The sequence below is a fragment of the Choristoneura fumiferana genome, chromosome 22, assembly GCF_025370935.1.
Source record: "Choristoneura fumiferana chromosome 22, NRCan_CFum_1, whole genome shotgun sequence".
Taxonomy (NCBI): domain Eukaryota; kingdom Metazoa; phylum Arthropoda; class Insecta; order Lepidoptera; family Tortricidae; genus Choristoneura; species Choristoneura fumiferana.
In genome coordinates, this window is record NC_133493.1 from 3,811,383 (window position 1) to 3,827,345 (window position 15,963).

The 15,963-nt window shown below is 37.9% G+C and overlaps 1 protein-coding gene across 4 annotated transcripts in view; it reads right to left on the minus strand.

Moving 5' to 3' along the window:
- LOC141440477 (cell adhesion molecule Dscam2-like) overlaps positions 1 to 15,963 on the minus strand; it is a 140,844-nt gene that overhangs the window by 28,144 nt on the left and 96,737 nt on the right. For 2 of the 4 annotated variants that reach the window (XM_074104995.1, XM_074104994.1), the window contains exons 5-9: positions 9,235 to 9,277; positions 4,658 to 4,704; positions 3,698 to 3,783; positions 2,239 to 2,330; positions 492 to 646 (exon numbers count right to left, since the gene is read on the minus strand). In XM_074104995.1, coding sequence (XP_073961096.1) covers positions 492 to 646; positions 2,239 to 2,330; positions 3,698 to 3,783; positions 4,658 to 4,704; positions 9,235 to 9,277 — 423 coding nt within the window. The remainder of the gene's footprint in view (positions 1 to 491; positions 647 to 2,238; positions 2,331 to 3,697; positions 3,784 to 4,657; positions 4,705 to 9,234; positions 9,278 to 15,963) is intronic. The other 2 variants (XM_074104997.1, XM_074104996.1) reach the window with 1 other exon arrangement.

A 15,963-nucleotide genomic window follows, 5' to 3' on the forward strand; every position in this document is an offset into this window, starting at 1 on the left:
TCTAAAGAATGATTAAAACGAACGAACATTCCTGACTATTTACTGTCTTGTGTCAATGATATCTTCGTTATTTTCTAAAGATTTTCTTCATTATTGTCCACAGGTTCAGTGTTCGTTCGTAGAGAATAGGGTTCTGCCTCACATTCACACATAAATTTTAACACAGTTTTTAATAGTTTCGTTGCTTCGTTTAAAAGCGTGTGCAAATTTCACCGTGAAGTTCCGAATGTCAAGATAAATTGAGTATAGCAATATGAGAATGATTATATTAGGATCACATTGTACAAACAAATTTTAGAGACTCCTTAACTCAAAAATATTTTTAATTTAAGATTAGAAGCTAAGGTTAATCAAGTTATGCAATTTTTATTGAAATAAACAGTTTAAAGTTTAAGTTTAGTTTTTTTTACCATACCCACGGCAAGAGATTTGTCCATTCTAAAACTAGGCACAGAACGACCAGCGATGCTGCGTGTACTCAAATCACTTACCGTATACATCGATCCTCGCTGAATGGCTCACACTGGATTCCCCCTCTATTGCTGTGCAAGAGTACAATCCGCCATCTTCTACCCTTGTCCGCGAGATATTTAGATGGGAGACCACACCAACTCCTGTCGGTGACATCATTTGTCCTATGGTGTACCTGAGGATACAAAATTATAAACATAATCCTACTAATACCGGGTGTGGTCTATAACACGAGCAAATAATTAAAACACATCTTACTCGTCAGACTGAACGACTTTAGTTCAACGACTTTTAAAAATAATGGAGTCTTTCCCTTTTTCATACAATTTAAATCATTCATTCAAATTGACGTCGCCTGTCACGATACAAACATTTGCTTTACATAATTGCTTCTTTGAATAAACTTTAAAGTGTAATAGAAAGAAAAAAAAGTCACTGAACTAATGTCATTTAGTTTGACTATTATACGATCCTTATTTTACTTAATTTCTCCTGTTAAGGGACACACCTGGTGTATTGAAGGCCAAAGCTTTTATATAACTTGAGCGTGTGACGAATTAATTATATCGTTGGAAAACCATATTAAATTTATTACACACAAGTAGTTAGTCAATCGTTATCGTGCAGGAACCATGCAATTTTCCCGGGATCAACAGATGCGTAGCCTATTGCAGTAAATTAAATAAAATTATCCTAAACTTAAATTTCTTCATATTTTTTTATAAAATAAACCTAACCTAACCTATAGAGTTCTACAGGTGACCATCTAAATATTTCACAAAGTTTTACGATTTCGGTAGTAACAAAATATTATGACTAAAAAAATTATAACAAACATACATTAGGACTTTCAAAAATTATGCGACTAGATACGCATCCGTTACTTGATGTCCTACATGGCGTGTCCTACAAAGGCTACTTTATTATGTGCCCAAATATGGCTGGAAAAGCCAAACTTAGTCTTAAAGGTCCTATTACAGGGCGTGCAATGTAATTGACCACTATCATTATACGTGTAAGTGTAGGAAGGTCTCGGGCGGGTCTTTATAATAAGACGTTTGGCATCCAGGTGTTCCAAGCGATGAGTCTAATAATTTACAACAGCCTTATTTACAGAGCTGCACCATTCCAGTCTCTGCTTCGCAAAACTTACTTACAAACACGGTAGGTTATCACTAGGGTTGTAACGGAACTTCGCCTTCGCCTCCGTTACTGCGGAAGTTCCGCGAGAAATCGTGAGTTCGCCTCCGCCTCCGCCTCCGCATTTTTTTGCGGAGTTATAACGGAGGTTTATTTCTCATTTCATTATTTCGACGCGCAGCGGAAACGCGGTTGGGGTGGGGGCGGGCGTATGACAAATAACACACGACAGGAATCAACCTGTCTCGTTGCTTGGACGTACGAAATTGTAATGTATATGTTTGATTGAACCGCGATTTTTTTAAGTGATTTTGTACAAAGTAGTCACATGCACGATGACGCTGAAAACAAGTGAGATTTGGCAGTTTTTTTAGAAATTTTAGAGATTTTTGAGTTGAATAAAGGATAAACTACTATTTTTTTCACATCACCTCCGCATCCGCCTCCGTTAACCTCCGCATCCGCGGAGGCGAAACTCGTCGCCTCCGCATCCGCCTCCGCCTCCGCTAAGAAGACCTCCGTTACAACCCTAGTTATCACTTTTGAAAATAGAAACCGCAGTTTCTACCCTAATGATGAGTAAGCAAACTATTAGGTATATTATATGAATAAAGAAGTAATATATACCTTTGCTCAGTGTTTGAAGAAATGATAACACCATCCCGATCCCAAACGAATCTTGGAGGTCGCTCCCCCGTCGCCGAGCATTGTAAACTAACCTAGAAACAATATTAAACGCAATGTTACCTTATAAATATGTACAACTAAACTTATTAACTTTTCACGTGGGTTTTCAGGTAATCTTTTGGTTTATTTGTGTTGGTAGAGGGACAGCACCAATCATGGACAATAATATGTTAAGCACATTAGTCAGTAATCAATAATGAACAACAAGGATTCAATGCCTTATAGCTACATGAATTTTAGTTATGATCATCTTACTGTAGGTATATAAGTGATATTAGTTTAAATAACCAAACGAACAAAAAATTGAAAAACCCCAAACATTGTCATTTCAAAGTTCAATATCTCAAAAACGGCTGAACCGATTTTAATAACACATATCTAAGAATCATTGCTACAATACCTGCTTTCAAACAAAAAAAACCGCATTCACATCGGTTCACCTGTTTAAGAGCTACGGCGGCACAAGCAGACACTCAGACACACATAGCGGTCAAACTTATAACACTCTTTTTGCGTCGGTGGTTAAAAAGTAGTCAATTTAAATAAGGTTTATGAAAAAATTAAGATTGTTTTTTTGGAATTCCAAATTTTTACTTTTACGGTCATCTCGTAAAATTAAATTGAAAATACAAACTGAAATATAGATGCACAGAAAAACCAGAAAAATAATACCAGCACTGGAAATCGAACCCAGGTCCTCGGCATTCCGTGCCGCGTGCTATACCGCTACACCACTGCTGGACAACGGTACAGACACGAATTTCCCCTATGCACCACATATCTAAGCTTGTTTGTTTCTCATTTAGCCACTTAAGCAGTGACGCTAGCGACATCTATACCGTAGCCCTCATCGAGAAACTTTCGGCTCACACGGAATGCCGAGGACTTGGGTTCGATTCCCAGTGCTGGTCTTATTTTTCTGGTTTTTCTGTGCATATATATTTCAGTTTGTATTTTTAATGGCCCCGTGTGGTGTCGGGTTAGAATTACACCTCTCCATTTCTTCCCTGGGTGTCGTAAGAGGCGACTGAGGATATAGGTTAAGGTATACCGTAGGCGACAGGCTAGCAACCTGTCACTATTTTACCGTTTTTGTCAAACTTAAAACCTAAAATTGCTAAAAGTGGCTCCGAAACGGTAACGTTTCGTGTGCTCTGCCTACCCCATTTGGGAATACAGGCGTGATGTTTGTGTGTGTGTGTGTGTGTGTGTGTGTGTGTGTGTGTGTGTATATGTGTGTGTGTGTGTGTGTGTATTTTCAATTTAAGAAAAAAGCCTATTATTGGTTCATGTCCATGACTGGTGTCCTCGCCCTAGGAATTAAATTCCACTAGCAATAAAATTCAAGTGACCCTTACTTTCTTTGAGTATTATTAATTAACAAACTCAATTAACTTACGTCGTCCCCTGGTGTGACGATTTTCTCATTAAAATTGTGGGTTATAATAATATTTCCTGATACTAAACTTCTTCTAAAGCGGGACGCTGTAAAAGAGACAAACCACATTAGGCCAACTAAAATTATGCGACAATTTTAGAGCTAATTAAAAATAGTTTTAATGTTTTTCATCATCATTATCATTAATTATCCCAGCCTATAAACGTCCCACTACTGGGCACAGGCCTCCTCTCAGAATGAGAGGGCTTGGCCCGTAGTTCACACGTCGGCCCAGTGCGGATTGGGAACTTCACACACTCCATTGAATTGCTTCGCAGGTTTGTGCAGGTTTCCTCACGATGTTTTCCCTAACCGTAAAGCTATTGATAAACTTCAAATGTAATTTCGCACATGAATTCCGGAAACTCAGAGGTGCGATTCCAGACTCGAACCCAAAACCTTCTGCTTGGCAGACCACTGTCAAATCACTAGGCCAGTACGACTTCTTAATGCAATTCAATAAAATTAAAGAACAAACAAAATAAATGTTTTGGAACTAGATTATAAAAACCGGCCAAGTGCGAGTCGGGGTCGTGCACGAAGGGTTCCGTACCATTATCTATACAACATTAGACATTTGAAAAAAATACGTTTGGTGTATGGGAGCCCCCCCTTAACTATTTATTTTACTTTAATTTAATTATTTATTAAGTGAATATACGACTAAACATTCTATGAATATTTCAAGCGTCTACCTGTTGCCGTTATTAATATCGAGATTAATAAAAAAACGGCAATAATATATGGGAGCCCCCTTAAATAGTTATTTTATTTGTTCTTATAGCGGCAACAGAAATACATAATCTGTGAGAGTTTCAACTGTGTTGCTAGCTGGTGACAGACGGACAGACAAACGGACAGTGGAGTAATACTGTCACGTTTTAACTATTTGGGTACGGAACCCTAACAACAATAACTTACCGCTCACTAAATTTCCTTTCCGCCTTGTTTTTCTGTGTGAAATTATCCTGTAAAAAAAAAAACATTTTATTCCAATGAAATTATTTTCATAAATACAACACTGTTCCAAGTCCCTACCTAATCTAACTGGATCTATGCCTTTTCATAGAAATTTTGTTCCCAAATGATTTATGTTCCAACTCACGGTTTTCTCGGAAACCATAAGTATCTTTTTCGAAAATTTAAAAAAACAAACACCTAACCTCCCTGTTCTATAAAACCGTAAAAAAATATTTCCACCGAGGAAAAAAAAACTATTTCGGAGAAAATTGAGAGTTGGAAAATAAAATAGTTTGCCGAACGAAACATTTGGGAATAATATTTGTGCGAAAAGACAGAATAGTCCAACTATACATGTGACTTCCATAAGAACATAAATTTTAATTAACGGTAGCTTTAACTATTGCGAACCGTTTTATCGAAAAATTTAACAATTAATGTAGTGTAATTAATGTAGTATAGTAATGGAGTTATAATTTTTTTTAATTTTCTCGAGCAGCAATGTAATGCAAACATTTATTTGACGTCTCAGAGGGGCACCAAATGTTATTAGTGTCAGTTGTTAGGTTTGTTACCATTACATTGCGTGCCGAATTAATTTGTATGGTAAAAAAAAGTTTTTTTTTTAACTAGAAATACTAATTAACGTTCATTAGGGCTTATGCTTTCAGCCCTTAAAATATATGTCCTTATAGGCTACACGTTATAGGCTGAAAAAACTTGTGACGTATGGTTACCGGTTTACGTCTCCAGCGTATGCTCGTATTGCTGACATAAACTCTACACACAAGTTGAAACTGGGCTGGCCATGTCAACCGAATGAGGAAATATGAACGAGGAGAAACTGGGAAATTTTGTTGGAAATATAAACAGAGCTTGAATAAGCTCTGCAATCTCCATCAGCGAAATAGCAAGACGACATCACTTAGGGCGATAGTTCGAGCATTTCAACCGTCTCATTCTTCTGTCACCTTTTTTTTTGGGAAGCCGTGGTGGCCTAGTGGTTTGACCTATCGCCTCTCAAGTAGAGCTTCGTGGGTTCCAACCCCGGCTCTTACCTCTGAGTTTTTCAAAACTCATGTGCGAAATTACAGTTGAAATTGACAACGAGCTTTACGGTGAAGGAAACATCGCGAGGAAACCTGCACACGCCTGTGAAGTAATTCAATGGTATGTGTGAAATTCCCAATTCGCACAAGGACCGCGTGGGAACTACGGCCCAAGCCCTCTCATGGAGGCCTGTGTATAGCAGTGGGACGTAAACAGGCTAGGATGATCAAAAAAAAAAACAAAATGGTTTATTAAAAGCAAAAACAAATTACAAGTAGGGTTTCCGTTAGTTCCACACTAGGCTAAGCCTGTCACGTGGAAACCTAATGATGATGATGATGAACTAAAAAACTACAGAATATTTGGCCATTTTTTAAGAAAAGTGTAAAGAAAAATGGACGGTTGAAACACTCAAAAAATCCCCCAATGAGGAGAAAATGGGTTTTGTTGGGAATAAAACAAAGCCTTAATAAGCGCAGCAACCTCCAGCAGCGAAATAACAAAGCACACTTAGCATATATACTCTGCAAAACCCGTTTCCGACTAACCAAATATGACGGCCAAACTACCCCGTTTATCCGACAATATGTCACGCGCATGTCGTCGTAAATTTGCTTCGAGCGCATTATGCAGAACCACGGCCGCTCTGTTTCGCGGTAATTTAATTAATCTATGTTAAATTTATGCATAGTTAACCGTTTAAATGTTTGCTGGAATAATTAGGTCGTTAGTTTTTTGTTTGGTTTACGAATTTGAATTCGAGAGTCAATAATAATACGGCGTTGGTTGATTTGGCTGTTAACTGAAGTGACTGACGTGTTTATGTTTAGTTGTGTAACAATAATTTTAGGGTCCATGGATATCGGATCGTATAATTGTTAATGTTTGTCATAATGTATTATTTGTCATAACTTTTCTTTTCTGAAGCCCTTAAATTGTTCAGAATTGTTATAAAACAAACCTAACCGAACCTATAAAGTTCCATAGGACTATTTCAAAAATCTAAAAAAATACGGTTTCGGTGAAAGAAAAATTGACTAACAAAAATTATGTTAACAAAACTTATGATATGACTTTCAAAAATTATGCGACTGCACACACCCCAATAACTAATTTAAACGTGAAAGCATTAGGCATAGAGGTAGGCTTTGCTTGCGTTAGCCGTTAGCTAGCAGTTGAATTGCTCACGCTTCATGCTCCCTGGGTTAGCTTTCATTTCAAGAAACTTAGCGCCGCGCCGGTCGCACATAGTCAAGCCAAGCCTTAATGCATCTACTACGTTTGTCTTTCATGTTAAAGCCAGCTTGTGTATCCTAGGGCATTCGCATACAGTATTAGCTGCCAGCCAAGTCAAACACAGCCAAGCTTTGAGGTATTTCATTAGTTAATTATACGCTTTGATTGTAACCACAAATGACTAAGGAGCAGGTTAGATGCACGAACGAAGCTTTTTGTATAACTTTTGGCATAATGTTCATTTACTATATACTACCGTTTTGACATAATGATCAATGGGCATAATATAATTATACATAATTAGGTCCTGTCTGAAAAACCCATTAAAACAAGGCATTAAGAACAACTGTTAAAATTTCATGACTCTCAACCCAGGAAGAGATTTAGTGATTTTATCCCGATGATATATCTAGATATAAAAAGTAGCCTATTATTCCATTCCAGACGAACACGTACACATACTTTCACATTTATTTTATGAGTAGAATGAGTTAGATCTTGCAAGTCGATATCTACCCTACTATATAGTCATCATGTCAGCCGAAAGACGTCCACTGCTGGACATAGGCCTCCCCCAAGGCTCTCCACTCAGGCCGGTCTTGTGCTTTCCGCATCCACCGCGATCCCGCGATCTTAACCAAGTCGTCGCTCCACCTTGTTGGAGGCAACCGACAGCTAGTCTCCCGGTCCGCGGACGCCATTCGAGAACCTTCTGGCCCCATCGGCCATCCGTCCTGCGAGCAATGTGCCCCGCCCACTGCCACTTTAGTTTCGCAATTCTTCGGGCTATGTCGGTAACCTTAGTTCTACTGCGGATATCATCATTTCTAATTCTATCCCGCAGAGAAGCTACTATATAGTACCTAATCAGATTGAATTTCGGACGTATTATGTATTCGTTAGTAAACTAGCGCTTTTAACTAAACATGCATTTAAACTCTCCTATTCTCAGAGAAACACTAATTCAACTTAAGCTTTCAAAAGCATTCTCTAAATATTTACTTCTAAAATTTAATTCAGAAACTTGTAAAACTTGTCAAGATTTTCAAGAGGCTCTGCCGCAAAAAATCATCAAAAGGATCTCTCAAAAGTTGGTCGTCTCGTCTTAAAAACTTCGGCACTACAACTCGCCTGGTTTCTTCAACAAAAATTAATAAACTTGGGTCGGAGACTGACGAAGTTCTGGTTCAATTTAGAGTCGTTAATCCCGTAGAAAATGCAGTAGGCAAGTACTTATGCGAAAACACGCTCTGTCAACTAAACTTTCAACTCCATCTGAAGTTGGCGGCGGACATTTTTCACGCGAAACAAGGAATTGGGTTGTTTTCTGGGTGAAAATAGTTATTTGTGTCACAAGGGAGCAAAATGATGTATTTACGGCGAGGGTGGTACATTGAATCCAGAATGTAGCGTAGGATTCTAAAGTAGAATCCTGAGCGTGATGAGTGATTCAAGTGTTAACGCCCAAGATGAAAATAATTTTGCTCCCGAGTGGCTCATACAACTTTTCACACCGAGCATTAAGAAACTTGAAAAAAAAACAATTCTAAATATAATTAAGGAGCAACCAGCATAGTAAATGGCGTGGTTTATAATGGCGTATTATCAACTTCAAAAAATTGCATTTGCAATAAAACACTTACAAAACCCTTGAACAGAAAAGTTGCACTTTGCACCCTCTCATCAGGGAGAAGTTACTTTTCTGAATGAGAGGTGTGAAAAATATATCTAGTCCGCCAGTTGCAGTAGTAAAAATCAGAAAATATTGAACACGTTCTTTTCCTTTTGTCAATCAAACAAAAAATGACGAAGACGAAGCGCGTCAACGAAAGTGCATGGGGGGCCCGTCGTGCTTAACTCGAAGTTCGTATCGTACCGTCCCTCTCGCTCTCATACTAAATGGTATAAGTGTCAGAGTGACAGCACGACACGAACTTCGAATTTCGAGTTTCGTAGTAGCCCTGCTGTCACGCGGCGTGACGTGAAGCGGAAATTGAACCGCCTATATCTACATAATTTTTTGTTTATTGGCAAAAGAAAAAATGTGCTTAATATTTTACGGTAATCTTACTGACAGATTAATTCGATTTTTTTTAAACTAGGACATTATAAATAATAATGATAGATGTAATGATAAATGTAATGTTTATTAGAAATAAAATAAAATAAAATAAATTATCTGTAATCGAGCAATTTTGGGTGCAACTGTACATGCGGATCTTTTTACTTTAGATCGTGCCATAAATACTTACTTAGTTGAGTAGTTATAAGTTGTTTCACTGTAAACGGGTATACCTGTAAAAGAGAAAAAACACATGAAGTCTTTTACGTTAAGAAACCAGGCAAAATCGAGTCGGACTCGCGCACCGAGGGTTCCGTATACATTTATAGGTATGTAAACGGGAATCGTGTCTTGAAGATATTTCCCGCTTTTTCCGCGTGATTTAATACAAGCAGGCCCTGCTCCTAAGCAAAACGTACGCAGTGTGGAATCAAATTATATTTGTCAATGATATCTACAGACAGACATAAAAAATCAAAATTAAAAAATGGACATGGTTTTGTTTTTAAGAAATTGCAGAAAAAAAGTAGCTCAGTTATGCAAGTAGAATCAAAGCTTGCATTTAAAGTCCCATGCTTAGAGGCACCCTGTATAAAGGCTCTGAACCTTAGCTATTCGGTCCAATTTTAATCAGGCTTGAAATTATTCTGAATAGGTAGTCATAAAAACAAAAACTAAAAAGCAGTACGGCAGAATAACTTCATTTCTACCCAGTTTAGTTCAGAGTACAGACTGAAACTCAACTAAAGCGATGCACTCCAAAGTTTCCAACTCCTGTGGTTCGCTGGCAAAGTTGTTCGCTTCCGAACTGCTAATCTATATCGAAACCAACCCACCTATACACCTTAAACGCACCAATCTCAACCCTAAGTTCTCCTCTTTAAAGACCAAACTAACTTCGCTGTGTAAACTTGCGCGTGCAAACTCGGCGGAGATTTTCAAAAAAGTTTTCAAGCGGTGGCTGAATGGCTCGAGTCTCTAATAGCGGTGAATTAAAAAAAAAGTTTTTTACTTTTTTTTTCGAGTGTACGGACGGTGTTATTCCGTTTATGATGATGGAATTTTAAATACGGTGGCTTTGTTTCTAGATTAAAAGTTTTTTGCTGTAGATTTACCCTCATCATTTTTATAGACGTCATTTTCTCAACACAAAAACTGTGAATGTTAGTAAAAACAAAAGTAGCGGGATTCCACCTATTTAGTGTTCATTTTTTTTAGTTACGCAAAACGCAAGACTCGATTTTTATTCCGAAATTCTCACGGAGTCGAAATGAAATATAATTCTCAATCGTTTAGTTTATAAATACACATTTTCACTCTCCATTTTCTGGCGTCATGTCATTCATTAATATTCTTATTAAATTAAGTAGCTTTCGAATATATTAAGAACTAGCTGTTGCCCGCAGCTTCGCCCCCGTTGTATTTTTTCTGTATTTTCTTTCATAAAAACCTTCTCCTGATAGTAACGAACACAACAAAAAAAGAATTAGCGAAATCGGACCAGTCGTTCCCGAGTTTTGCGCTTAGCATTTTATGATTCATTTTTATTTATATAGGTATATAGACATACACATATGCGCTGTCAAGAGTTATTTGAATTTTATAGTTTAGGTATTTAATAATACAAATGTAACCAAGATAAGATGATAGGTCATCTTATCTTATTTTACCTCTACTTACTACGGCTGTACTACTCGATACCTGTATATGGAAGAGCAGTGCCCCTTAGCACAGGTATTTCATTTACTTAAAAAGGGGACACCAGCACATTGTAAAATTAGTACTAAGTGAACGAATAAATCATTTTTCATTTTCATTTTCATTTTTCATTTCATTTTCAATGACTTATTACCGATAAAGGAGTAGGGGTATGAGTATTTCTTTATTTATTTTTTACTCACGAACTGAATGTATTTTTAAAAGCTCATTAACTTTAGTTTCATATACTCTTAAGAACTTGTTAAGTACGTAAGCCTGAGTTAAGAAGCTTTTACATGCTGAAAAGAGTATGAAACATCGAATATGCTCCGTTGAAAATTAACAAACTTATATCAAACCACTGAGGTTCTTAATAAGCTCTCTATTTAATTTGAAATTAATAGAGTTTCAGAATTATAGTACATCGCTGTTTATCGCTGTCCTGCGGTAGCTACACAATAATTCGGGATAAAAACTATCCTATGTTCTTTTTACGGTATCGAGCTACCGTGACCTAAATTTCATCTAAATCAGAACAGCTGTTTATCAGTGAAAATGGTACAAACAGGCAAACAGACGGTTACTTTCACATTTATATCATGAAATCGAAATTTATGATTTCCAATTCTAAATGCCGTTTTTTTTAAACTATATTACTTTTATCAATAAATGTGAAAGATTACTGTATGTGTGCGGTTTGTTAGGTACTCCTTCACGCTCCACCATTGTGGTTTTCATTGGGAACGTTTGTGAGTAAGTGTGTGAGTGTAATAATGTTTTGTTACTCCTACGCTAAAACAGCTGGTCGTTTTCGGATGAAAATTAAATTTAGATAGATAAAACTTCTTGAATAACACAAAGGCTACTTCCATGAGATCGGGATGAAATCTCGAAACCTTAAACACTGGGCGTAAGTCATGAAATTCGGCACAGTTACTTACTTATAATGTAACGCTGCATTTTAAATACCCATGCCAATTTTCATCTGAATTCGACCAGCCGTTTAAGCGTAGATATAACAAACATTATTATTATACTCACACACTTACTCAAAAGCGTTCTCAATGAAAACCAGAATGTAATTTGTGAGAATTTCCATTAGAATTAATTACAATCCCTCTATTTCAATTCAACTGCGGCAATGTTCTTATTACACATGCGAAGCCGCGGGTAAAATCTACCACTAAATTAAGTCAGAACTTAAAAATACCTTCAAAACGTGTACAACTTTAGTAATTCCCATTGGAATCACGTACAAGCAAACCCGTCGCAAACTCTTGGCTTATAATTCACCAAGTTCCTCCGCTCGAGGCAAATAATTCACTCCTCTAGCTCTAACAGTGAATAATTCAGGAACATATCTTATGTCGGAGATAAACCACGTTCTTACCCTTAAAATATTTTCTCGGGCATTTTTTATACACGCATATTTTGGGAAGAATTTGTTTTATTTATTGCCTAAATTCTTGAAATGGAAATTTTTTGTTGCATACTTTATGAACGTCCAAGGAATTGTTCTTTGATAGGTAGAGCTTTTGTCTGCGATTTTTAACCCCCGATGCAAAAAGAGGGGTGTTATAAGTTTGACCGCTATGTGTGTCTGTGTATCTGTCTGTCTGGCTGTGGCACCGTAGCTCTTAAACGGTTAGATCGATTTGAATGCGGTTTTTATTATTTGAAAGCAAGTTTTCTAGCGATGGTTCTTAGACGTGTTTTATCAAAATCGGTTCAGCCATTTTTTATATTGAACTTTGAAATGAAAATGTCGGGGTTTTCCAACTTTTTGTTGGTTAGGTTATGTCTGGAATGAATTAACTTTTTATCTGGGATATTGAAACTTAGAATAAATGATAAAGCTCCCAACGCAAAAAGATAGGTTTAATACGTTTGACGCCAATGTCTATCTGCGGCATTGTAGCTCTCAAACGGATGGACCGATTTCGATGCAATTTTTTTACGTAAAAGCGAGTTTTCTTACGGTGGTTTTAGCAATGTCTCATTAAAATTGGTTACCATTTTTGAAATATAGAACTTTATAATGACAATGGTAAGGTATCAGGTAAGTTAGGTAGGCCTTTGTTTCAGTCTTTCTCTTTAGTTGTCGATCATCATCATCCCAGCCTATATACGTCCCACTGCTGGGCACAGGCCTCCTCTCAGAACAAGAGGGCTTGGGCCATAGTTCCCACGCGGGCCCAGTGCGGATTGAATTCACACACACCATTGAATTGCTTCGCAGGTTTGTGCAGGTTTCCTCACGATGTTTTCCTTCACCGCAAAGCTCGTGGTAAAATTCAAATGTAATTAAATTCCGCACATAAATTTCGAAAAACTCAGAGGTGCGAGCCGGGGTTTGAACCCACGACCCTCAGCTTGAGAGGCGATAGGTCAAACCACTATGCCACCACGGCTTCCACTATGCCACCACGGCTCGACCTGTCGATACTACGCCATAAAGATATTGCGCTAGTCAAGAAACCCTTATTGTAATGGTTTAGCGATACACTCACACTCTAGAACTCGGCCAAAAAAGCTTACAGGGTATGTTTTTTGCATCGCAATGTACCCACATGTATCTGTGGCACAAAGTGGAACTTCTAAAAGAGCAATTTTCCAACATTTTAAGTTACGAGCGTCATACAAATCTGTTTTTGCAAAAATGCTTGCCAAAGTTCGCTCGCTTAGTTGTTTGTTGCTTAATATTGAGTTATGCTTTAATGTAATGGAAATTGATGAAGGTCTGTATTTCGCGGGTGTTTTTACCCAAATCATGTTCAGATGCTATAAGTAGTTTTTGTTTATTAGGGTTCCGTACCATCAGCCAAATAAGTGGTCTATCAATTTTTAAACAAGTTCCTATTAAATGAATATGTCGCTAAAGTCGAACTTCCAAGTTGACAGACACGTCTATTGGCATTATTGTTTTATGACGTGCAAACGATTATCAACTTTGGGGTCGTCGACCACATATTTGGCTGATGGTACCTCAGCCAGCATAGCGGAACCCTACTAACTAGGATTACTTTGTCGCCAGTGAACTCGAAGAGATATTGAGTTGAATTGTACGCTAAATGCTTTGATTTTAGTTTCTCACATATACTCGTTCATACAATCTCGCCTCTTTCCCAAAGAAGGGGTAGTTAGATACTATTTGTTCCAACTTGCTACGGTCCTGACATAAATCTACCGTTTTCTCAACACTCGTTAATGGTCTCATTCCATCTATTGACGCGGAATTGGCAAAAGCCGCGGTAGAAAAAACCTTTATGTCCACGCAATAAGAGCTGAACAGTCATGGTTCGGCTCTAGATTTATTTGTAATCTCGACTCCGACAAGGGATCTGACTCACTAAATCCAGCTCCGGTATCGGTAATGAATCCGCTTATCGACTCCGACTCCTTTATTGACTCCGGTTCATTCGAGCGATTATTAGTTTGTCTATGGCCGATCCGGCTCGGTTCGGTACCGAGGTGCTGAATTACCGATTCGTTCTAATGACTCGTTTGAATCAGTGAGTCACTCCGGATATACCTACTGGCGAACCAGCTCCGAGGAGCGGCTCTGAAATTGGTATCATGCTATCCCTCTTCCTCTCCTAATAAATGTTATTAGCGTGAGCAGACGGCACATATCCGATCCGATCTGACGTGATTGAACGCGAGTAAAGTCAGTGCTGAATCGCCGATCGCGAATCGCTCGATCCAATGGGTTAGTCGGAGTTAGTAACTCCTCGGAGTCGATAAGATTTGAAAGGAGTCCATAAGGGATTTGGATCCGCTTAAGGATCTGGTTCTTTTGCATCTTCAGATCAGGAATTACCCATCTCTATTCGGCTCGTATCGCCTCGGCCGACGCCTGCTGACACGTCTACGTCTTTTACGCTATAATTGCGTAGACATAAGGTTCTTTCTATCGACGTTTGCCGATTCCGCTTTGATGTAGTTGGACCCATTTACCTATCCCCGCACAGCGTCTCTGGCGGAAACAGCTAAGCGAAGCGAGGCGAGGTAAATGAAGCGTTTTATATTGGTTCACGAAAAACATTTTTTCACTACACATCCTCGCACATCTCTGGTGGAAACAGAGTCATACCCGCAAGTCTCGCGATGTCCTCAGTTCTCCTAGCGTCGCCTTCGCTTCATGGTGCACTTCACATATCACGTATCCCACTTATATTATAAATGCGAATGTTTGTAAGTCTGTTTGTTTGTTACCGCATCACGTCTAAACCAATGAACTGATTTAAATGAAATTTGGTATACAGATAGTTTGAGTCCCGGAGAAGAACATAGGATAGTTTTTATCCCGGAAAATTGCATAGTTTCCGCCGGATAGCGATAAACGAATTCTACGTGGACGGAGCCGCGGGTAACGGCTAGTTAATAAATAGTAAAACACAAATTAAATCTGCATACAAATGAATAAAATTATAAACATTTAAATTACATTAAATATCCAGCCGCCGAGCAAAGGAGATAAAATGAAACCAAATTAATGGTGTTGCTTTGGCAGCAAAAAAAAACTAAATTTATAATTCAATTTATTTCAGCTGCATAAATGATGGAGAGCTTTCAGAAGCGAAACTTTCACACAGCTTGAAACGACAACTTCCGCATAAAGCTTAGAGCTTTAATTCAAACGTGAATTCCCTGTAAAGCTGACATGTTTGGAAAATAATTCCGTTTTTACTACTTCTGTTACGTTGTGTTGTGTTTTGGAAAAGAGTATGCATTTTCAAACCGGAAAAATATAGTCTGCTTACGAAGTTTATTTTGCGCTTATATACGTTGAATTTTTTTGTGATTATAGCTGTTTTTTTAATTTAACACCAAACTAGCTCTGTCCGCGACTTCATCCGCGTGGACTTAGATTTGTCGTTATAAAAAAAGACATACGGATGAGTTGAGATCCTCCTCCTTTTTTGAAGTCGGTTGAGACCACAGTGTCTTTTTTGTCTGTACATTTATTGCCATCATTTCAAGGCATAATTTGACTGACTCCTGGAACTCATAAAAGATCCGTTTTATACCATAAACAAATTAGACTATTTTTATTCAAGGTTTTTTTTAATTTATCCAATGCAGTCTTCTAGTGTTTGTGTGTTCACGGATGCTGTAATTATTTACTATCAGATGACCTACTCCATTTGCCGCATTTGCTACCCCAGCCAGAAACTGATCCTTTAGATAAAATTATACAATAAACCCCTTTGAATTCTCT